Source organism: Rana temporaria, chromosome 5 (assembly GCF_905171775.1).
Source record: "Rana temporaria chromosome 5, aRanTem1.1, whole genome shotgun sequence".
In the NCBI taxonomy this organism is placed as follows: Eukaryota; Metazoa; Chordata; class Amphibia; order Anura; family Ranidae; genus Rana; species Rana temporaria.
Window position 1 is genome coordinate 153,136,416 of NC_053493.1, and position 25,924 is coordinate 153,162,339.

General features: G+C 41.3%; 1 protein-coding gene across 4 annotated transcripts in view; it reads left to right on the top strand.

Annotated features, from left to right (window-relative positions):
* Positions 1 to 25,723, top strand: part of HECW1 (HECT, C2 and WW domain containing E3 ubiquitin protein ligase 1) — a 418,742-nt gene extending 393,019 nt beyond the window's left edge. For all 4 annotated transcript variants that reach the window (XM_040353252.1, XM_040353251.1, XM_040353253.1 and 1 more), the window contains 4 exons: positions 7,620 to 7,766; positions 13,198 to 13,312; positions 16,470 to 16,668; positions 25,271 to 25,723. In XM_040353252.1, coding sequence (XP_040209186.1) covers positions 7,620 to 7,766; positions 13,198 to 13,312; positions 16,470 to 16,668; positions 25,271 to 25,382 — 573 coding nt within the window. In that variant the 3' untranslated portion in view covers positions 25,383 to 25,723. The remainder of the gene's footprint in view (positions 1 to 7,619; positions 7,767 to 13,197; positions 13,313 to 16,469; positions 16,669 to 25,270) is intronic.
* The last annotated feature ends 201 nt before the right edge of the window (positions 25,724 to 25,924 follow it).

The following is a 25,924-nucleotide window of genomic DNA, read 5'->3' on the forward strand; positions in this document are numbered from 1 at the left end:
AAAGATGAGATAGCAGACCAAGACATACCTACAGATCTGGAGAAGTTGATCATGTTTGCCATTCTCATTGACTCCAGACTCTAAGGCCCCGTACACACGACCAAACATGTATGCTGAAACTGGTCTGCGGGCCTGTTTCAGCATACATGTTTGGTCGTGTGTAGGCGCGAGCGGGCCGAATTCCAGCAAACATTTGCCCGCCGGGCCTTTTCCCAGCGGGCAAATATTCGTGGACGTGTTTTAAAACCGTCCGCTGGAATCCTGCCCGCTCGGACATGTACGGTCGTCAGTACAGACCTACCGTACATGTCCAGGCGCCCGCCGTCCCTCACATGCGTCGAATGACTTTGACGCATGCGTGGAAGCCTTTAAATGGCAGGCCCACCCACGTCTCCGCGTCATCGGCGCGTCATCGTCGCGGCGACGACGCGGACACGCCCCGCGTATTGTTTACGCGCGGACTTCTGCACGATGGTGTGTACAACCATCGTACAGAAGCCCTCTGGCAGGCATGTACGGTGAAAACGGTCCGACGGACCGCTTTCATCGTACATGTTTGGTCGTGAGTACCCGGCCTAAGAGAGACCTTCCTTCGAGGAGCACTTGCGGAAGCCTCCTGTATGTTTGGCTCCGAGCTTTGCAGTCCCAGGCTGGACTCCCTCATCTTGCATGCCTCCTGGTACCGAGTCCCTAGTGAAGTAGAACCAAGGCAGTTGGACTTCACATATCTCTCTGCCAAGAAGAGGGCCTTTAGGAGGAGGGAGATTTTGTTTTTATTGTGGCCAGACAGGTCACTTTTTGAAGTCCTGTCCTACCCATCTAGAAAACTGTTGCACCTAACGTCCTGTTGGGGACAGACCTTAGGTGGCGTTGTTACATCCCCAGTGATTCTAAAGGATAAGCCTTTAGTTCCAGTTACCCTTTCTTGGTCTAAGTCGTCCATCAATACACAGGCTTTAATCGACTATGGGGCTGCAGGCCTGTTCATAGATAGTGCCTTTGTGTCAAAGCCCTCGATTCTGCTGCAGCTTCTTGCCATTCCACTGGCCATTGAGGCTATTGATGGGAGACCTCTACAGCCTGCCCATGTGACTCTAGAGACATACTTCCCTATTAACCATGACCATAGGGGCTCTTCACCATGAGATAACCCAATTTCAAGTTATTTCCTCACCTCATTATCCGATGGTTATTGATTATCCTTGGTTACAGAGGCACAACCCCTCTTTTGATTGGCTTTGTTCTTTCCTGGTCGCCACAATGCAGTAAGACAGGTATTCAGAAAGTGGCCAAGGTCTTGTGCACCTCTTCACTCTCCTTTCTGCCAGAGGAGTACCGCGAATTTGGCGATGTCTTTGACAAAGGTCAAGTTGATAATTTGCCTCCACACCGGTTGTATGATTGCCCAATTGACCTTCAACCTGGTGACATGCCCCCTCGTGGCCGGGTTTACCCTATGTCTGTCTCGGAGGATAAAGTAATGGAGGACTATGTTGCTGATGCACTTTCTCAAGGGTTCATCCACAAATCTTCGTCTTCTGCTGGTGCTGGCTTCCTCTTCGTGAAAAAGAAGTGATGAACTGAGACCTTGTATCGATTATAGAGGCCTCAATCGCTTAAGAATGCGTATCCGATTCTGTTAATTACGAAATTATTTGACCGCCTCAAGGGAGCAATGGTTTTCCCAAAGCTTGATCTGAGAGGAGCATACAATCTTGTGAGGATCAAGGAGGGCAACGAATGGAAAACTGTGTTTAATACCAAGACAGGACATTACGAATATCTCGTAATGCCGCTTGGTCTTTGCAACGCTCCTACAGTTTTTCAGGAATTTATCAACAATGTCCTCCGAGATATGTTGCAGCAATGTGTGGTGATTTATATAGACAATATTGTCATATATTCTAAATCTCTATAGAGCCACCACACAGATGTCTCCCGTGTGCTACAAAGGCTGAGAGAGAGATAATAACCTGTATTGCAAGTTGGAAAACTGCAAGTTCCATTGAGAACAGGTTCCATTTCTGGGTTATGTAACTTCTGTTTTTTTGATGGACTCAAAGAGACTATCTACGGTCAAACCCCTGAATGATATGATCAGAAAAGACTCCCCAGTGGCTCAGCTGGTGATAATTTCCTGCTCGTCAGCCAGCCCCTTCTGGCTATTTAAACTGCCTGGTTCATTTCTTCTGTGCCTTCACCTTGGTCAAATCTGGAGATTCTCTGCTGTGTTCCTGTTAAAGACTTGCCTGGCTGACGTCCCTTCTGGTTCATGGTCCTGTTTGCTGCCTCTGACTACGCTGTTCTCTGGCTTTCTAATTTACTGGCTTGCTCTGACTACCCACTTTGGTTACCGAACCCTGGCTATGTTTTGACTATGTTTATTATTTGTTCCATTTTTACCATTATATTAAAAGGTGTGATTTTTACTGCATTTTCTGTCTCTGCCTGATTCATGGTTCCTGACAAATATGCATCTAAATTTTCAATTTAAAGGGATATCGTTACAATCATAAAAATCTACAAATCATTTCATCGTTTTTCAATAACAATAAACAAAAAACAGGATCACAGCCAATAAAGACATTGAATAAATATTATGCTCACCGATTTAATCAGATTCTGGCATTTCCAGCATGAAAAAAAAAGACCGGACAAAGGCCCAATCATGTAGTCTAAAGTGTCAGAACCTAGGACTCGGTCTGACAGACATTGGATCACACCTTAGTTGGAATAAGGTGGACACCTTTCACATATCTGAAATATTAAGATATGGAAGACCAGTCTCAGCAGATCCAATGTATCTATGACAGCATACACAAAGAGTATACATGGCTGACATATCTCAGCCCAATTAAATTTAGCAACTATTCACAGCCAGCCCTCCATATCCTAGAAACGAACACGTATACTGGCAATCCACAAAAAATAGCTAGGTTAGGGACATGTCTAACTGTCCCCTCCTAACTTATTCCATCTCATATCCTTCAAAGTCCTATTCACTGTATGGGAAGGTACGATTCCTCCCATTTCTTGGTTTTACAAGATAGTTGTCCCTGGAACTGGTAAAACTTTAATTGGCAGCAATCATCCTTTGTTTACAGGGGGACTTTAAACGGGAAGATGTTAACATTTATGCATAACCAAATCTTTTTTTTTCCTTTGAGTAGATAAGCATTAAAATTCCTGTCATCTCTGTGATAAAATACCCCACAGGGTACCTTCACCCTATCTGTTTGTGCTGGTGCACATTGTCACTGGGACAATGGGAATCAATCTACAGTTTACACCAGTTCCCTCACTTTGTAGACATTTCCTATAATTTCCCACTGACTGGTTTGTAATACAAATCAGTGAGACTTTCTGTCCAAATAATTACCAATTCTGAAATATCTGACCATGTTAAAGCCAAATTGTAGAGGGGGCAAAATAAGTGTTTGAATGAAATCCTATTTTGATAACACCAAAAATCAGATATCAGTTTGCCTTGGTAGTCATTTTGCATTTTCTCATCTGTAAATGAGAATTTTTAGCACAGCATCTATCAAATTTACTGCCAACATATTTACCCATATATATATATGAAACCCATAATGTCTATCTAATTTCATAAACAATTTTTTTTAAAGACATATAAATATCTTCACCACAATATGACTATTAAGGCATTATTGCTGGTGGCGTGCAAAATAAATAACTTTTAGTCATGTGCTCCATTCAGCTTCTTTAATTGTTTCACCACCTAATGATCATAGTTTTATAAAATTTGAAACAAAGAGTAGTTTGGCACTTCCTTAAAGTTTTTTTACATACCGTGGGATGACTGCCATTCTTTTGGTCAATGTTTTAGTATATTTTAACATTACTATTTAATTCTTTACTAGAAATATACATTATTCATATTCTATATAAAAATAGTCTTTACTTATTTATTAATCACGTGTAAACAAGAACTAAATAATGTATGTAGATTAAATGCATGGTGCCAAGTGCCTTCTAAAAGCATCACTATTCTATTTCCTCAGAAATTCCCTCTCTGATTAACAGTGATATTCTGTAGACTATGCATACAATGTGTAGCGCTACCCCCTTAGGAGCCACTGGATTTTTGTGTTCCCTTCACATGCACAGTCAGGCAATAGGAATTTTCTGTCATTCACTCTGTAGTCAAAAACCAGTCCAGTTATTTGGATGCTACTTGAGGACTTGCTCCCTTTTTGGCTGCCAAAAGTCACTATTGTGTCCTTCCATGCAATAAATTGATCAGCTGATCTGAATATTCCCAATATTCCAAACACTAAATGCAGATGCAATTTTTCTGTTGAAACAGCAGATGCACCTGGTTATTTCTTAGATCCCCCAAGCAAGCGGGAAGCTGTACTGGCTTTCAGTGGCTCTAAGCTGCCCCTTAGTAGCAACCAAGCTGGGTCTTGCACCTGGCTGCTTCTCCTCTATCAGGCTCTGGGGTGTAGTGGTTGAAGCTACTCACTCAGTTCCTTTGGTGGATCCTGAAGCTCATGTGACTGCTGAACAGGTCCCAATGGATCCCAGGATGGCTTCCACTAAGCCTAGCTGAGGCTGACCGGTTGTGAGGCTTCTGCTGCTTCTGATCTCCCTCTCTCTTCCTCTGGCTCCTTCCTTCTGCCCAGGAGCAGAGCCCTCCAGAACAGGGGTCCCCTCCAGGCAACTGGACCCTGCACTCCGCTCCCACATGACCAGGTTCCAGAATATTTATGGTCCATCTCTCCACCTTCTGGGCCTCACCCAGGGATTGGAGGAGACTTTGTAAATATTCCGACCTAATCTCTGCTCCTCTGCCCTCTTAAGTTCTAGAACCCTCAAGAAGATACTTAAGCCAGGAGGAGGTAACAGAGACTCAGCCCTTGGAGCTCTGCCAGCTAACTCTAAACAAATAAACCCTGGCTCCTCTGCCCACAGAGGAACCCAACTAAATTTGTCTACACCGTACACAGAGGCTGCTACAAATGTCAGTATACAGAAGCTATGCATTTATTTTTTACAAGCAGCTAAAATATTTTCAATATTTAAAAATGAGAACATACTTATCCATAAGAGAGTAGTACATCGAAACACACCTTAAAGGAATGTATGTACTTGTGCCTCAGTCCATATGCAGTCTTGCCTACTGAGCTCAAGAAGGCTCATATCACTTGAGGCAGGGATTCAGTTTCTCAATCTGGTGAATTTATTGTATCTGCATCTTTTCATAAAGTCTATTGGAAATTCTTTCAACATGAAGAAACGCTTTGCTGGTAACAAATGATGAACCATAGGTTTCTAGGCAATTGTAAAGTTGACTGTTGTTAAGAATCTCTAGCCAAATGTATAGTAACAAAAAAGCTTGAACCAAAATCAGATTATCACTGAGCGGAACAACTGTCTGAATGAGATAATCAAAAATGAAATCTAATTTCTCCCATTCATAGTACTTTTATCCTGTCTGGTATAGTCGTGACTGTCATAAGATGCTGTTGGGTTACTGCCATAAGATGGGATAGTATTCAACTGCCTTACAGAAAGATTTGAAAATGTACAGAAGAGCAATGAATTATATTCTCCCTTTCAAACTCCCATACTGCTCTTGAAGAGTGGAAAAAGATTTTGATTTGTTTTTATAGGCAACCAGCTTTGTTCTCTTTTTAAACAGCTTTTGGCATAAGGTCTAAAATGTCCACAATTAAAGGGATTGTAAAGGTAGTTTTTTTTTTTTAAATAAGAAACATGTCATACTTACCTCCACTGTGCAGCTCGTTTTGCACAGAGTGGCCCTGAACCTGGTCTTCTGGGGTCCCTCGGCGGCTGTTTCGGCTCCTCCCCGCAAGAACTAAGGGCCAGATTCACAAATGAGATACGACAGCGTATCTCCTGATACGCCGTCGTATCTCTGTTTCTATCTAGGCGACTGATTCATAGAATCAGTTACGTATAGATATCCATAAGATCCGACAGGTGTAATTGTTTTACACTGTCGGATCTTAAGATGCAATACCGCGGCCGCCGCTGGGGGGAGTTTGCGTCGTAAACCAGCGTCGGGTATGCAAATTAGGAGTTACGGCGATCCCCGTCAGTTTTTCGCGTTCGCTACGTCGCCGCTAGTCTAGTTTCCCGTCGCAAAGTTAGTCGTTTTTTTTGGTGCCTTAACTTTACACAGCAATCGTATTGCTGTGTAAAGTATGGCCGTCGTTCCCGCGTCGAAATTTAAAAATAACGTCGTTTGCATAAGCCGTCCGGGAATACGGAATTACGCTACGCGCGTCGCCGTTCAAAAAAATTAAGTCACTTCGTGCAAAGCACGGCGGGAGTTCGGAAACGGAGCATGCGCGGTAGGTCCGGCGCGGGAGCGCGCCTAATTTAAATGGCACACGCCCATTTGAATTGGCCCGCCTTGCGCCGGAGGCCGCCGGCGTAGGTTTTCATCGCAAGTGCTTGGTGAATCAGGCACTTGCGATGAAAAATTGCGGCGGTGTAACGTATCTAGGATACGTTACGCCGCCGCGATTCTACGTGAATCTGGCCCTAACCACCTTCATAAGAGCGAGCGAGCATGGTGGTTAGTTTTTCCCGTGATACAGCCAAAGGCTATAGCCATTTACAGTATCACTCGGCCCCGCCCCCCAGGCACGCCATGTCATTGGATGTGATTGACAGCAGCATGAGCCAATGGCTGCGCTGCTTTTAATCAACCAATGAATGAGCCGAGAAGCATGGCCGAGAAGCCAGCGCTTTCACAGCGTAGGACTTTTCGAGGGGTCAGGTAAGTAAACGGGGGGGGGGGGGGCTGGGGGGCCGCTAATCCTCAGATGTTTTTTCACCTTAATTCATAGAATGCATTAAGGTGAAAAAACATGTACCTTTACAACCCCTTTAAGTCCTCACTTACAGTATATGCATAGCCAAAACTTTCTTGCAGCTTTGGACAAAGTAGGGAAGGGTTAAACCCCTCCTGTCCCAAAGGCATAACGGGAAGTTAAGTCATCTCCCAAAGTCAAAGGAATTCCTCTCTTATGCCGTGTACACACGATCGGTTATCTGATGAAAACAGTCTGATGGACTTTTTTCATCGGACAAACCAATCGTGTATGGGCCCCATCTGTCTTTTTTCCCATCGGTGTAAAAAAATAGAACATGTTTTAAATGTTTCCAATGGATAGAAAATTACGATCGTCTGTGTGGAACGCCATTGGAGAAAAATCCATGCATGCTCAGAATCAAGTCGACGCATGCTTGGAAGCATTGAACTTTTTTCGGCTTGTTGTAGTGTTGTACGTCACCGCGTTTTGGCGCGGTTGGAATTTAGTCTGATAGTGTGTATGCAAGACTGATGAAAGTCAGCTTCATCGGATATCCGACAAAAAAATCCATCGGACTTTATCCCATCAGAAATCTGATCGTGTGTACAGAGCATTAGACAGTTGTCCATGGAACAGATGTCCCCATTGAAAGATTTCTCCTTACTTCTTGCCCTGGGGACAACTCTAAATTTTGAAATGATACTTATATATCATGTCAGCTTTTTAGGTTACGTAAAAATTTCTCATGTTATTATGCCACTGTGATGATACCTTAGTGTTAACCTGCATTGTCTTACTTTCTGATAGGTCACAGAGAGAGAGCTAAAGTCTGGCGGAACAAACATACAAGTAACAGAAAAGAATAAGAAAGAATATATAGAAAAGATGGTAAAATGGCGAGTGGAACGAGGAGTGGTTCAACAAACTGAAGCCCTTGTACGGGGGTTTTATGAGGTATGTCTTACAATATAAAACAATATTATGCATAAGATACAGCTAAAACACAAATCAACAGTTTTTGAGACCTGCACTCCAATGCAGATACTATTTAACACAGCACTTTGTTTTTGGCACTATATAAAACAATATTATATATAAAATACAGCTAAAACACAAATCAACAGTTCTCAGGACCTGAACTTAGCAGCAGATGCTTTTTAACACAGTGATTGCTTTCTTTTGGCACTGCTGCTCTTAGAAGGGTAAGGTACAGTTTGTCTATACCAAATAAAAAATAAATAAAAATCAGCATCAAAGACATTACCTACCTTTAGTGAGATGTACCCTCCTTTCACCGACATATTTCTCCACCAATACCCCCCACCTACCCCCTCTGCCACAATGTCATTTAGTGGAGGTAATTATCTCCTAGAGACGCCCCGTCTCTGACAACCGCTTGTAACCTGCAAACACAATAAAAGGTATTTCACAAGCCGGTTCCACTTAGCATTTCAATAGCCTTAGCCAAGCATTGAAGGGTCATTGTCTATTGACCTAGTCAGGACAACTAAACCACTTGTAATGTGTCCAGTATCTCCTGCAATGAACTGTCAGTAATGTCCCATCTTCTGAAATACATGAATTAGGATTTCGAGTAGAAACATTCCAGCACTGCAAGGTCCATGACAGCCACAATCCCTGAAAAACAACCCCACACTATAATTCCTCCTCCACCAAATGATTTGGACCAGTGCACAATGCAAGGTCTATAAAGACATGGATGAGCAAATTTGGGTTTGACAGGCCTGCACAACCCGAAAGAACACCTTTGGGATTAATTAGAGCGGAGACTGCAAGCCAGGCCTTCTTGTCCACATCAGTGCCTGACCTCAAAATTGCACTTTTATAATAATGGTCAAACATTCCCATAGGCACACTCCTAAACATTGTGAACAGCCTTCCCAGAGGAGTTATAGCTGTTATAGCTGCAAAAGATGGTCCAACTCAATATCAAACCCTACGGTCTAAGACTGGGATGCCATTAAAGTTCATGTGCGTGTAAAGGCAGGTGTCACAATACTTTTGACAATATAGTGTAGCTGTTAAAAAAAGCCTTCTGTCTTTTACTTTTAATTATTTATTTATTTCTATTTAGGAGTTCATTCACATTAGCAACATTGTAATACAGTTTGTGTGTAGCGGTACCCCCGTAGGGGCTTCTGAGTGATTGTGGCCCACCAATCAACATGCCCCGCCGGCATTCACTTCCAGACACTCCAAGAAAATGAACAAGTCCATCAGCTTTGTTTTTGTATTTTATTGAGGGATTAGAACTTGGATGGAGTTAAGGAATTCATAGGATGCCCAGAAAGGATTCTTGCATGGCTTGGAACAATTTAGATATTCTCCTCCTGCACAAAACTTGCTGCAGACTAGCTCTCCTTCTCCCTCCAGCACAGTTCTTCAGGTGCAGCTAGCACACGGTTAGACCTGACAATGGTTTCATACAGACCTTAGCAACAGTACCTTATTGCAGGCAGGGACTGCGGGCCCCTATGATGTAGCAACAAACGTTCAAATGCTAGCTGCCCTCATTGGTGGACAACTGGTCCCAATTAGTCCTCTGCAGAACCTGACAGTCCTCCCAGCTGCAGCGACCCGACTTCACTGCCAGTAACATCACAGTCTCTCCCACTGGCTCTACATCCATCTCAGACTGCACACTCCCAGTCCACTCCGGCATGCATCTCCCAGCTCTCCCAAATGTGCCTGTCACTCACCGATACCTGGTGGATCCCTCCTGGAGACTTGCCCGGCAGTATTTTACGATGTCCTCTCCTGCTCCTGTTCAAGACATCCCTTGGGTTGTGTGGGGTTCCGGTTCAGCTCCGAGCCCCTGGCCCAAGGTCACCCCCCCAGAGTAGTGGGCTGCCTCCAAGGCCCCGGCAGCCTAATACTCCATCTCCAGTTCTTCCATCCGAACAACTCCACCAGCTGGGCTGACTCTAGGTATTTAAGGAGGCCTGACCCTTGCCAATCCAGGTTGGGGATTGGTCAGGGCTCCTTAGAACACCACAGACAGCTCTACTTTTCTGCCCCACCTTCTTTCTAGAAGCCTCTAGAAGCAGAAGGGAGGTAACTGAAAAATTAAGCTAGTTGTCAGTCACCAGCCTACTCTAAGCCACTCCCAGCCCCACAGATCATGGCCTGCCCCACAGATCATGACCTGGCTAAATTTACCTGTTCTACAAAAGAAAACTTACTCTAGCACCTACACTAGGTAGAGAGTGCTACATGTGTATTTTATCTAAACAAGTAAACTGCATGGACAACTGAAAATCAATTGTTTTCAATAGGACATGTTCCCCCCAATATGCTGCATTGCAGTGCATTTGGAAAACTATTTTATGGAATACTACAACTACACATCATTCTCTCCACTATCATTTGAATAATCCCACAAATTGTTTTTGTTTAAACTAATGAATAGTATTAATGGTAAAATATGACAAAATATAGACAATGCATGCATTTAACCACAAGGTGGCACTGTGAATGCGTAAAAATATTTAATTGGTACTTTTGGAAACAGATAATTTGCCATGGCATTTTCTAATTTAATTAAGTAAAATACACAAACAAAATGCAGACACACTTAAGCCCCATACACACTATTAGATTTTCTGCAGATTTTTGTCTTCAGATTTACCAAAGCATATAATATGAGGTAAAACCGTAAGAGTTTCCATTTGCAATCAGGCAGGCCCTTGCACTTCATAGTTTTGGTAAATCTGAAGACAAAAATCTGTAGAAAATCTAATTGTGTGTATAGGGTCTTATGCATACAGTTAGGTCCATATATATTTGGACACAGGCACAATTTTCATACTTTTGGTTTGGTTTGCCACCAGAACAAAATAAAAATAAAACAAGACTTTCAGCTTTAATTCAAGGGGTTGAGCATAAACATAAAGTACAAATTTTAGGAACTGCAACCATTTTTATACACAGTTCTCCCCCCCCTCCATTTTCAGGGGCTCAACAGTAATTGGAAAAATTTATATAATCATAAATAAAATATTTTTTTTTTTATATTTTGTCGAGAATCCCTTTACTGGCAATGATTGCCTGAAGTCTGGAACCCATGGGCTTTAATTGCAGCTGTCTTCAGCTGTTCTTTGTTTGTGAGTCTTTCTGTCTTTAGTTTTGCCAGTGAAATGCATGCTCAATTGGGTTGAAATCAGGTGATTGACTCGGCCATTGCGGAATATTCCACTTAATATCCTTCAAACGCTCCTGGGATCATTGTCCATCTGTACTGTGAAGTGCCTTCCAATCAACTTTGCTGCATTTGGCTGAATCTGGGCTGACAGTATATCTCTGAACACTGCAGAATTAATCCGGCTGCTTCTGTCTTTTGTCATATCATCAATAATCACCAATGACCCAGTGCCACTGGAAGCCATGCATGCCCATGCCTCCACCATGTTTTACAGATGACACCTTTTTCTTCCTGTTATTCTGGTACAGATTAATCTCAGTTTCAACCATCCAAAGAATGCTTTTCCAGAACTGGTTTGGCTTTTTTACATTTTTTTTGCCAAAGTCTAATTTGGTTTTTCTATTCTTCAGGCTTATGAATGGTTTGCACCTTGTGGTGAACCCTCTGTATTTGCTCTCATGAAGTCTTCTCTTGATTGTAGATATGCCCTCCTATGGAGAGTGTCCTTCACTTGTCTGGATGTTGTGAATGGGTTTTTACTTTTCATAGAGAGGATCCTGCGATCATCCACCACTGTTGTCTTCCGTGGACATCCAGGCCTTTTTATGTTGCTGAGCTCACCAGTGCATTGTTCTTTCCTCAGATCTGTGGATTTGGCCACTCCCAATGTTGCTGCTATCTCTCTGATGGATTTGTTTAGTTTTTGAAGCCTTACAATGGCCTGTTTTACTTGCATGGGCTGCTCCTTTGAACACATGATGTAGGTTCACAGCAATAGATTGCAAAATGCAAATACCACACTTAGAATCAACTCCAGACTTTTTAGTTGCTTAATTGATGAAGAAATAACAAAAGCGTTGCCCACACCTGGCCATATACAGCTTGTGATTCAATTGTCCAAATTCCTTACTATTCTAAAGAGCTGTCATTCCAAAACCATTCCTCCGATTTGGATGTACATAACCTCAAATTAAACCTGAGAGTGTGCACTTGCAGCCCATATTAATTATATTACTATAGCTTAAATATGTTTTGGAAAATTCCTGGAAAAATAAAAAAATTGGGCCTGTGTCCAAATATAAATGGACCTAACTGTATTCTATGGAGATGTACAAAACTAATCAGATATAAGAATGGAGTTGTTAATACTGTTAACACTGTATTTTGGGCAAACATAGCTTTGTATCCCAAAATATGTATTCTTGGATGGAGAAAGAACTCTTGACTCCTCAGATACTGTATAAATAACCCTAACTCGATTGCTGTTTACCGCACAGAAACTCATAGCCCAAAAGTGGCAATCGCCATACCCACCTAATCATGATTTATGAAAACAATCAGTCAATATTCTTATCCAGAAATAAAAAAAACTTGTATATCAACATAGAGGATGACCAGATACATTTAGAAAATGTTGGGGAAAATAGCAAGAAAGCCCAAGCCTTTTGCCTATATCGTTGATTTTGCGTAGGGTTCTGGCTTGATGTTAGTATAGTTGGTGATAGTATTTATTGGTGATGTTAGTATAGTTGGTGATAGTATTTCAAACATTCTGTATATGTGATTTAGGTAGCGATGTTTGAAGAATAATAGAGGACATACCACAGGTGGAATTAAAGGATGGCCATTCTATTTAAATGTGCCCAAAATGCTGGCTTAGCTGTCAACCACTGCATCATCAAGGATTGGGTACAGAGGCCCACTGTTGTTATTGTATCAGCCAAGCAGTAATAGGACATATCACTTATATATTTTTTGTGTGACATGCTATCTGTTGAACTGTAGACATTGAATGGATGTAATTAACAGTACTCAATGTTCTATATGAATGGATAAGTGAATACCTTTACACCTAGTAATGATATGTCTGTTGAGACTGTTTTGAAGGTGGGGTGGGGGTATTACTTGAATATATCAACTGTTTCTTTTGTGGGGGAAAAAAGCCCAAAACTTTAAAGTCTGATTAAACAAAATACACAAACATACCATAATATGTTATTTATTGTTTGTTAAACAGATTCAGACATGTATTGATTAACTCATTTATACATACATTTATTCAATACATAAATGTAATAACTAAACCTGAAACTTCTGCAAATGAATACCTAAAATGCAAGAGTGAAAGAAAAAGAGTTTTGTTGCCACTTTTTGTGCTTTCTTCCAAGTTTCTCACTAATCTGAACAGTTTCTGGCTATATAATAAAGGCTTATTCTTTTCAGGTTGTTGATTCAAGGCTTGTGTCGGTTTTTGACGCACGGGAGCTGGAGCTAGTAATTGCAGGCACTGCAGAAATAGATCTCATTGACTGGCGGAATAATACAGAATACCGCGGAGGTAAAGTGTCGAAATGATGTGTCGGTGCTTGCTTTTATGTATCCAAGTTTAACAGCAATAGGTTTTATTTCAGTAGTACTATGTAATTTAATCAGTAGCTATCACTACTTTGCCTAAGGGTCGATAAAGGTATCTATATATATATATTTGTCATATTTACAGGTATGTAGCACTGTCATATAACAATCTATATAGAAACAAATCACATCCCCTGTTCCCCCAAAAGGGAATCTTCCATCTGTATTACATTCATTAAAGTGGAAGTTCAGGCAAAATCTATCTAGTGCTAAACCCGCTCTCTGCCACATTCTAAACCTAATCTATCTAACCCTGTAAAGCAAAAATCGCTATACTTACCTATTCTGCAGCTAATACGCTCCGGTCCCAGCATCAGGTGTCAGCGGCGGATTCAGCGTGGAGGCAGGTGCAGGAGAGGCAGCCGACAGCGGAAGCCCTATAGCAAGTCTATGGATGATGTCACTTCCCAGCCATTCCACAGCCGTTGTCGGCTCTCTCCTACACACAGCTTTCGCCCCTGGAAACCGGACCGGATCGGCTGCAGAATAGATAAGTACAGCGATTTTTGCTTTTGTATGGTTAGGTAGATTAGGTTTAGAATGTGGCAGAGGACAGGTTTAGAGTTAGTTTTTGTCTGGACTTACACTTTAAATTACCTTACAAGTATGTTTTAGTTGGAAACCAGAGTACCCAGAGTGAACTAATGCAAACACAAAGTGAGCATAAATACAATATGTACAGTAGATAGAACCCATTATGAGATTTGAACTCAGAACCCATTAGCTACAGGGCTACAGTGATATCTACAATGCTTTATAGGCAGTGTAATTCAATAGTAGTTTAAAAAATAGGCCTGGGTATGAAGTACTGTATAAACCAGACAAAATGGGTGTTTTTCCATTAGAGGGGTTGTTAAGGTTCGTCTTTTATTTTCTAAATTGGTTCCTTTAAGCTAGTGCATTGTTGATTCACTTACCTTTTCCTTCGATTTCCCTTCTAGATATCTTCTTCCTGTTTCTCCTCAGTAAGCTTTCCACCATCATCCGAGCGGTGGAAAGTCATTTAGAACAGCTTACTGAACACTTTACTGAGGAGAAACAGGAAGTGAGAAATTCAGACAAAGAAAAAAAAACATTTAAAAGGGAAATTGGAGGAAAAGGTAAGTGAACCAACAATGCACTAACTTAAAGGAACCTATTTAGAAAATTAAAAATGAACCTTTACTACCCCTTTAACTGAATTTCCATTACACTAGGTTGGGAATTACATTCTCTGTGTACTTAACAGCACATTTTATTAAAGCCAAACCCACCTCCCCCTACACACACACACTTTTACCATATACCAGCATCAATTAAATGAATAAAGGGTACACAGAAAAATTCTTAGCGTGACTTGCCTGACTTGACTTGCTGTGACATTGCTCTATCCTCCACATGCCAGAAATCCCATACCACCATGTTCAAAAGAAATGCCATCGGTGGCTAGTGTCTTCTTCCTAGTTCTCTGTCCTGGGCCTACCAATCATGTTTACACCTCAAAATTTTGTAAAATAGTACAATCAATTTTCCTTCAGACAATATCTCACAGATTAACTATGAGAACTTCCTGGGAGGCACTTGTGAGGTAGTTGTGAGGCCACCAAATCAAACAGACTATTCCCATTGCACATGTTCCTGGAGTAGTTGGAATCAAGTGGGTGCTGTAGCAAGTAATAACTGGGAACCAGTATCAACACAAGTTAAAGCATATACTGCCAGCACACAAATCCTTAGCATAACCAAGAAATCTATTCAAATTATCACATCACAACAGTAAATTGTGGCATTTTGGGACCAAGCAGGACCCCTTTATCACATGCTTGATAACGGGGTTCTGCATGGCCCCAAAATTTTGACATTTACTGTGATTCTTTTAATACATTTTTGGACGTTATTCTGAGGATCAATGGTGTGCTGGCGGTATATGCTTTGAGCTGTGAGGCCACAGCGAAGTTAACCAGTGCCTCAAGGAAATCAGAAGGTGGGATCCAATTAATTGTGAGTAACAGATTTAATTTTTGATTAAACAGAAAACATGCAGATGATTTTAGATCTGCATGCAGAGGTGAATGCACCATATATTTTTATATACTTTTCAAGTACAGTTAAGCCTCAGTCCATCCGATGAGAACAGTCTAAAGGACCGTTGTCATCGGTTAACCGATGAAGCTGACTGATGGCCCGTCGCGCCCACACACCATCGGTTAAATAACCGATCGTGTCAGAACGCAGTGACGTAAAACACAACGACGTGCTGAAAAGAATGAAGTTCAATGCTTCCAAGCATGCGTCGACTTGATTCTGAGCATGCGTGGATTTTTAACTGATGGTCGTGCCTACTAACGATCGGTTTTGACCTATCGCTTAGGAATCCATCGGTTAAATTTAAAGCAAGTTGGCATTTTTTTAACCGATGGTTAAATAACCTATGGGGCCCACACACAATCGGTTTTGACCGATGAAAACTGTCTATCAGACTGTTGTCCTCTGTTTAACCTATCGTGTGTGTGAGGCCTAACAGAGTCTGTTCACTTAGCAAAGTGAATGTTTACCTTGGTTAGTGTATGTTCACTTTGCAAAGAGAATGTTAGTAATTACAGTAAGGTGAAGCTGTGTTCGCGTTGAATCCTTAACCTCTTTGCAGCGACGGCACACAAATATGTGGCCTTTCGGTGGGTGGGCCATGGTGCTTAGCGGCTGCCTATTTGGGAACATAGCTGAGCCAAGAGTGCGCACCAAGGGATTAATTATGTATGAGGTACATTTAAAAAAAGCAGGATTTCTCTAGCACATTGGGTAATAAAATGAATTCATGTTCATCTTATTCACTAACATTCACTTTGCAAATTGAACATACACTTTCTACGGTGGACCTCCATTTTGATGGGTGAAAGGCCTCTATTTCTTTCTTTATTTTCTCTACACCATTGTGGAGTTCATAACCCATACATAGTGATAAGATGCCCACATGACATGCACATACTGTATATTATTTGGTAACCATCACTGCACAAATATACCAGAAATTTAATTTTTACCTAAAAGCATTTTATGCAGTTTGCTTGGTTACAAATCTGCACTATCCTATTTTCTCGAAGGTTATCACGATGGACACATTGTCATCCGGTGGTTCTGGGCAGCCGTGGAGAGGTTTAACAATGAGCAGAGGTTACGACTCTTGCAGTTTGTCACTGGAACATCCAGCGTGCCATACGAAGGGTTTGCAGCTCTGCGAGGAAGCAATGGACTCCGACGCTTCTGTATAGAAAAATGGGGGAAAATAACATCTCTTCCAAGGTAATTTGAAATTGTTATGTATGTTACATGATTACAGATAAAATCTTCAGAGTGCTGAATCTTTAGTCTAAAAGAAGTGTCTGCAATGCTGGAAAGGGGCATATATGGTATAAAGCGATGTGTAAACTGTTGGCGCTATATAAATCCTGTATAATAATAATAATAATAATAATAATAATAATAAAGTATGTTTTGATGTATGTATTGCTAAATCCTCCACATTCTTTGTTGTGTTTAACAACTCCTGGGCACAATACTAAATTTGTATCTCTCTGTACTATGTCGCTGGAGAAAAGACACCCTATTTATCCAATATCAGACTAATGAGACAATTGTCAACAATCCCTATTAAGGATGGGCTGCGCCTGCGTTCTACACATCGCACAGATGCACCACTTCGCAGGCAGACTAAGGGGACCCCTCAGACACGATATTTTAATTCATTTTTATTGTTTCAATTTAAGCATTATTAAAATTACTGCTCCTGAAAAAAAACATAGTTTTAAAAACTTTTTTTGCATTAATACATGTCCCCCAGGGCAGTGCACAGGTCCCCATATGCTTTTTATGGCAATAACTTACATATAAGCCTTTAAAATGAGCACTTTTGATTTTCATTCTGATGTAGACACCTTACATGTTTCAGACTAATTATAGTCCTTCGGAGGTTTTATGTCAACTGGGTAGTAGTAGTTCTACAATATAAATATATCATATTAGTAACATAGGGCCAGATTCAGGTAGAATTCCGGCGACGTAACGTATTGCATTTACGTTACACCGCCGCAAGTTTTACGGGCAAGTGCTTGATTCACAAATCCGTCCGGCGCAAGCCCGCCTAATTCAAATGGGGCGTGGATCATTTAAATTAGGCGCGTTCCCGCGCTGAACGTACTGCGCATGCTCCGTTTTGAAATTTCCCTCCGTGCTTTGCGCGAAATGACGTCGCACCGACGTCATTTTTTGAACGTTGACGTGAGTTACGTCCTTTCCTATTCACGGACGACTTACGCAAAAAAAAAAAAAAAAAATTTGACGCGGGAACGACGCCCATACTTTAACATGGCAAGTCTAAAGATAGACCAAGAAATAGCAGTTTTAACTATACGCCGGGAAAAGTCGACTAGCGACGACGTAAGAGAATGCGATGCCGCCGCAAGTTTACAGGCAAGTGCTTTGTGAATCAAGCACTTGCCCGTAAAACCTGGCTTTGTGAATTGCCGTAAACAGCTAATTAGCATACCCGACGTGGAAAACGACGCAAACTCCACCCAGCGGGCACCGAAGTATTACACCTACGATCTGAAGCCGTACGCCTGTCGGATCGAAGCCAAAAGCCGTCGTATCTTGGTTTGAGGATTCAAACTAAAGATACGACGCGGCGAATTTGAAAATATGCCGGAGTATCAGTAGATACTCCGGCGTATTTCTTCTGTGAATCTGGCCCATAGTAATTTAAAAATGCATATAGCGCAAAGGAAAGTGCATTCATGTATCTATATATGGCATAAACAAATCATATGTTATACTTACAAAATTATAAACACCAAATATTGAATATAACTGATGAATAAGTGATCAGTCGTTTCTCAGAGAGGGCAGTGCAGACATGCATCAGATGGAACCAAGAGGACCGCGAGGAAATGAGCACAAAACTGCACATAAAGGGACCCCAGGTAACGGAGCAAAGGCTCCCACCATGTATTGCCAAACTGCCAGTTAGTAATCGGGCATTGGAGAGTTTATTATGATGCTCATCTGTATAGATAAGCAGATATAGAGAGTTGTTAATATGATGTACAGGTATGCAGGAACTTAGAGACATTTAAATTGTATTATAGTCATAAGAAAAGTACAGTGGAACCTTGGATTACGAGCATAATCCGTTCCAGGAGAATGATCGTTATCCAAAGCACATGCATATCAAAGCGAGTTTCCCATACCCTTCAAAAAAAAAAACGAGTTTCTCCATAGAAGTCAATGGAAACCAAAATAATTAGTTCCGCATTGACTTCAATGGCATGTAATACCACATGTTGCCAGAGTTGGAGGGGCACCGGAGAGCCTTGAAAATGCTTAGGGACAGCTCGGCTGACCTCGGAAACCCTCGAAAAGGCTCAGAAACACCCAGGAATGGAGTATTTCCGAGTGATTACGAGTATTTTTGAACCGTTCCAAATGTCACCGGCACCCCTGCACCTCTGGCGAAATGCAGTACTGCACACCCAATTTGCTTGAATTCCCCCACGCCCCAGTGTGAAAGTGCCTTAACACTATGTTCATTGTTGATTTGTACTATTTTATCATGTTGTTATAAGGAAAAAAAAAAAAACATTTTACCTACATTTTGGTCTGCCTGTCAAAAAATCCATGAGGGGTTGTACCGTGGTATATGCACCCATTTTTTCTTCTTAATGTATTCATTTGGATTTGAACGTCCAATGCTTGCCATACACATACTGATCCCTCCAATCTCAATTTATGTATTACTGTATTGAGGGCCGCCATCAGGGGGGTACAGGCAGTACACCTGTAAGGGGCCCGGAGGCCCACAGGGCCCAATATGGCAACTCCCCTTTTTTTTATTTATTTTTTATAAAAAAATATATATATTTTTTTAATATATTTTTAATTAAAGGGACAATTTTTTTTTTTAGGGGCACGGGGGCCTGGAGATCCCCAGGGCCCCGGATGACAACCCCCCTTTTTTTATAAAAAAAATATATATGTATATATATTTATTACTATTATTATTGTTATTATTATTAAAGGGCCCAGGGCCCCCGGATGGCAACCCCCCTTTTTTTATTTTTTTTATATATATTTTTTATTAAAGGGCCCAGAGGTTTATTTTTTATTATTATTATTAAAGGGCCAAGAGGTCCCCGGATGGCAACCCCCCTTTTTTGTAATTTCTTTTTATAAAAAAAATATATAATAATTTGTATATATATGTGTATGTGTGTGTGTGTATATATATATATATATATATATATATATATATATATTTATTTATTTATTAAAGAGCCCAGAAGGCTACCCCCTTTTTTTTATATATATTTTTTTTTCTTTATTTCTTCTTTTTTTTGTAAAGGCCCCCCCCCCCTTCTCAATTTCGGCAGCACCCCCCCCCCCCCCCCCCCCCCCGGTTCTCTGCTCCAGGGGGCCCATGCCTGAAGCTGTGTAAGGGGCCCCATAATTCCTGATGGCTGCCCTGACTGTGTTCATATGAACATACACACATTAATCTGCTCCGGAAAGCACAGAATGTGTTCTTATCATTATCATTTAATAAATAAAAAGTGGCCATATTTTTCTTAGTAAACTAATAAATAAAACACAGGGACTTCAGTTTATGTGATAATTAATACCCTGAAAACCTAATAATTTTCAATAAACATCTGAAGACATTTAGGTTTAGTCATAGAGCTTAGTTGTTTCTTTGCTGAATATGAGGACTGTTAAAAAGCAGAACTCCAAATTTAGATAAAAGTGTTAATGCTTTAGTAAAAACCTTATGAGGTCTGCCCTGTAGTTTATTTTACTGCCTCTCTGCAATTGTAAAGTAGATCTTTCTGGTGCATGGCCTATTTTTGGTTGTGTGACATTAAGCGTTGCTTCCTGTCTGGGACCGTGTCGTTTTGAGTCACCTCTGTAGTACTTGAGACTACAGAGGTGACGTCGGCATTCATGCTGATGCTGAGCAGAATTGAATTGGTTGCAGTTATCATACAAATCCTGTCCCGTCAAGCCTATATTTGGCTTGTCCTCCTGTGTCCTGCTTGGACTAGACATTCTCCCTGCAAGAAAAGCCTACCTAGCCCTTCCCTTTTACCGGCCAAAGTAACACCCAGAAATGCCCTGAAACTACACTTGTCCCAAAGCATCAAGTGAAACTATGTAAGCAGCAAAAAAAACTTTCTCCAGGCACTCCATGGACCTATAAACAAAGCTATGATGCATAAACAGAGAAAATAACAGTAGGTGTTCTGACGGTTCCGAGATATAACATAAGTTATGAAAGAGTGATGATCCTAGAGTTGAACTTCAAAAGAGCAATACTCAATATGCAAAGTGCATAGCACAGAAAGAAAAATCATCTTGACTGCTGAGAAACATAGGCATAACCATGGCTTTTTTCCCCAAATCAAAACCCAGAGAAAAGATTGTTCTCTAATAAAGACATAAAAGGCAAAATTGTCTTAGGCCTAGTACACACGATAGGTTAAACAGAGGACAACGGTCTGATGGACCGTTTTCATCGGTCAAAACCGATCATGTGTGGGCCCCATAGGTTATTTAAACATCGGTAAAAAAAAAAAGCCAACTTGCTTTAAATTTAACCGATGGATTCCTAACCGATAGGAAAAAAACGATCGTTAGTAGACACAACCATCGGTTAAAAATCCACGCATGCTCAGAATCAAGTCGACGCATGCTTGGAAGCATTGAATTTCTTTTTTTGCAGCACGTCGTGTTTTACGTCACTGCATTCTGACACGATAATTTTTTTAACCGATGGTGTGTAGGCGCGACGGACCATCAGTCAGCTTCATCGGTTAACCGATAAAAACGGTCCATCGGTCCGTTCTCATCGGATGGACTGATCGTGTGTACGCGGCATTAGCCTTTACTTTGTAAGTAGTGAAAAATGTCATAGCATTCTTTAAATTACCATTACAAGTGGAACATGTGTCGGCCATATTTTATGAGTAGACCGGAACAATACTATGACCATAGCCAAAATGCCTGTCCTTACTATGAGTGCTGGGCAGGCATCTGACTGCCCCAAAACCCATTAGGGAATTAATCAGTAACCACAACTAACTCAAACCGATCAGATGGTTGAAATTTCTTTCCCTGCACACCACGTAGGCCGCATGCACACAAGCACCTAGGGCTGTACAGTGTAAAATGTGGGCATATTCCCATAGATAAGTGAAAGGGTGGGATGATATCGCAAGCACAATTATCTCTGTGGGTATCATCCCTTAAGTAAACCCGAGCGTGACTCGGGGTTGGTTTTCAATGATAGGATCGGTATCCCCGAGTCACGCTCGGGGTGGACGTGCAGAGTGTGCAGCGGCGCGGCTTACCTTTCGCTGGATCCACAGGCAAGTTACTTACCTTGTCCCTGGATCCAGCGATGCCACCCCGCTGTGTGAGCGAGCGGGACCTCCTCGCTCGATTCACAGTCTCCCCGTGTGCCGCTGATCTCCGTTCCCTGCGACGTTACGACGCACGGGGGCGGAGAATGGCGCCAAATTCAAAAAAGTAAACAAACACTTTACATACAGTATACTGTAATCTTATAGATTACAGTTCTGTATGTAAAAAATACACACCCCCCTTGTCCCTAGTGGTCTGCCCAGTGCCCTGCATGTACTTTTATATAATAAAAAATGTTCTTTCTGCCTAAAAACTGTAGAAATGTGCGATAGCGATTTGTGGGAAAATTCGTCATAAAAAAAAAATAATAATGACAGCGACAATTCTGCAACTGAGCAAATTTGAGTGATTTTGAGTTGATTACATTATTGAATAATTTTTATTATAATTATATTATTATTTGTTATAATTTTTTATAATTATTTATTATATTATAATTTATCATTTTGTTTTAAAAAAAAATCATACCCGGGATGCCTACAAGACTCTTGCTTGGTCAGATTTAAGTGAGTTATTTAAAAAAATTACAGGCCTACAGTATAAAACTCCAAATTTCCTTGCAAAATAATTGTACCGCTTTTGGTACGTAATTCCAGACAGAATCATACCGCCAGGGAGGTTAAAGACAGTCAACAAAAAACAAGAAAAACAACTCCAAACTTCCTAAACTAAAGAGAAAAATGAGGGGGGGGTGTAATAATCGGACATTTATTTCACCATATAGAGACAACAAATCCACAACCATTTAAAAGGGCTTAACGTACAACTTCATGATATCTCTATAAAATAAGACCTTAAAACCAATTATAGTCACACCATTAATATACAATAATATTGTTGAATATAACTTGCATGACAATACATATGTGAGCTGGTCACAATCTCACAGAATACATGAAGTTAAGTATGGAGCTAAAGATCAACGTGTTTTGTGGCTGTGTGCTTCTTCAAGATCCATGTCACAAAATCTCCATGAATGATGGTGTACTAGTACAGGGACCAGGGCCATCTTAATGCAAGGGCACTCCTAGGGCCCCAGGTACATGGGGGCACCACAATAATCTTGCATTACATTATACTTGCCAACTGTCCAGGATTTGCTGGGACAGTTATGCTTTTTACTAAATTGTCCCGATATGGTCGTGTCCCGGGAAGTGTCCCAGAACCTATACTGTGCCCTCCTGATCCAAGTATTGTGCCCTCCTGAACCCCCCTCCCCGTACTGTGCCCCTCTGCATTACCCCCTGTACTGTTCCCTTTGTGTCGACTAGTCTTTGATTTATGGAATGTTTTCCATTTATAAAACCTTTTTTTTTTTTAAAGTGCTAATGAATATATATGTTTAATTCTATCAACTATTTATACTTTATTTCTTGAAAGTAGGTGTGTAAATTGGAGCAAACTGGTAGAGGCCCCGGTGCATTACTTTGCCCAGGGGCCCATGATGCTATTAAGATGGCCCTGACAGGGACCTAAGACAAACAACTATATGAGATATCAAAAATGACTTAATTTAATCTATGAGATTCTGATCATCTCGCATATGTAAAGTCATGCAAGTTATAGCCAACAATATTGTTGTATATTGATGTTGTTACTATGATTGCTTTTAGGGTCTTATTTTATATAAGAGATATAATAAAGTTGTATGCTGAGCCATTTTGAACAGTTGAGGATTTGTTGTGGTACAAAAAAGTCCCATTGTTACCCCGTTCCTTTTCTTTTCTCTTTAGTTTAGAAGTTTTGGAAGTGGTTTTCTTTCTTTTTTGTCTGTGAGCGTACTTTGCCATCCAGGAGTCACAGGTGCTCCATACAGCCATTTATAGAAATCAATAGCTGTACATGATTGAACATGGGTATATGCTTGTACTGGTCCTGGAATAAACATGTATACAGACGTACAGGCCACAGAAAGTCTGCCTCAAGAGCCGTACATCTGTACATGTGTGCATACAGCTATTGATTTCCTTGGGGCGGCTGTAGGCACCTGTGGCTCCCTTTTGGGGAAATACACCTGAATTTTATGTTGTATGGCCCCAGGCACCTATGTGCATGAGGTCTTAATAAAACGTTATTGTGTCGCTTACACATTACAGTCAGTCAGGCCAAAATTGTATATACATCTACTCCCCTTTATGCTGAGCTTACACCAGTCAAGGCCCCTTTGAGAAGTTCTCAAGCAACTATCATTCGTCATCCTAGTGCACTAACCAAAAACTCCTTGGTTAGTAAGAGCACATGCAACAAATCAATAAGGCCGCGTACACACGACCGGTCCAAACCGATGAAAACGGCCTGAAGTCCAGTTTCATCGGTCCAAACCGACCGTGTGTACGGCCCATCGGTCCGTTGTCCTTCGGTCCAAAATTTTAGAACTTGCTTTAAAAGCGAACCAATGGACCGCTGCCGAAAGGTCCAAACCGATGGTTAGTACACAAAAGCTTTGGTTCAAAACCCACGCATGCTCAGAATCAAGTCGACGCATGCTTGTGAGCATTGAACTTCGTTTTTTTCAGCACGTCGTGTGTTTTACGTCACCGCATTCTGACCCGATCGGTTTTTGAACTGATGATGTGTACGCACATCAGACCATCAGGCCACTTCAGCGGTGAACCCATGAAAACGGTCCGTCGGACCATTCTCATTGGTTTGGATCGACCGTGTGTACGCGACCTAAAGCCCCGTACACACCAGAGGATATCCGCTGGAAACGGTCCGCCGGACCGTTCCCAGCGGATAAATCCTCTGGCGGATTTGGATCTGATGGCTGTACTCACCATCAGATCGAAATCCGCGCGGAATACATCCGCGGTGACGTGTCGAGCCGCGACGATGATGCGGCAACGTGCGCGACGCTGGAAGGTAATTACTTCCACGCATGCGTCGAATCATTACAAAACATGCGAGGGAGGGGAGCGGACGGATTGATCCGGTGAGTCTGTACAGACGACCGGATCAATCCGCTGGACAGGATTCAAGCGGATAGATTTCTTAGCATGCTAAGAAATTTTTATCCGCTTGAAATCCGTCGGCTGGATTTTTATCCGCCGATAAATGTCCGCTCGGGCCTACACACGACCGGATCTATCTGCTGGAACTGATCAGCGGATAAATCCCAGCGGATAGATCCGGTCGTGTGTACGAGGCCTTAAAGTTTTGAGTATAAACCCCTTTCGTGGATTCTTAAATTTCCCAATTTGGGAACGTTCAAACTAAAATTGGAAATAGCATTTTTCCTATTTTTAGGTAAAGTAGGAAAGTATTAGAACCCCTGTCAGATTTTTATGGCTGCATATGACCGAATCACATAGAGACATACATACACTTGGCTAGGTAGTAGGTAAAAATGTTGCTTGGAAATTAATATTCTTTTTCTTATGCAGTTCCCTTTGATATAAATGACTTACATTCATATTTTTTTTTTCTTATACAGGGCGCACACATGCTTCAATCGACTGGATCTTCCGCCGTACCCATCTTACTCTATGTTAAATGAGAAGTTGTTGATAGCGGTTGAGGAGACGAGTACTTTTGGACTTGAATAAGCAAATGCAAGAACTTTTCAAAATTTCCTGACTTGACTCCACCTTCCTATTCCACAGACACAGGTTGTCGTTGTGGTCTTGTTTTCACATTTCATTTTTATTTATTTCCTTTGGCATTCTTATTTCAAAAGAAGCTACTTATAAACATGCATGGGGAACTGGTTCCCTCCGAGATCTTATCTTTGTGCTTTCCTCCTCCAGTTTCAGCAATCTACAAAGCCGTATGCAATATAAAAAAAAAAAAAATAACAACTGGACTCAAGGCTCTGTATATCTGTGCATACCTTCAAAATAAAGTTAAAACACAGCTGCATATTGCAATGCTTTGATTTAAACTTTGACTGTGTCTCTGATCACGATATATCCCGTAGTTTATGGTCTTGTAATGCTGCATTTTTCAACAAATACACAAAGCAAATGCTGTTTAATTTATGTGTAATGCCAATCCATATCATTAGATTTGGTTTCTTCAGAAGATCTAAGTGCAAGGATTATCTTCTATCCATTATACAAAGCTGGAATTTACTTTCACTTAACAAAGT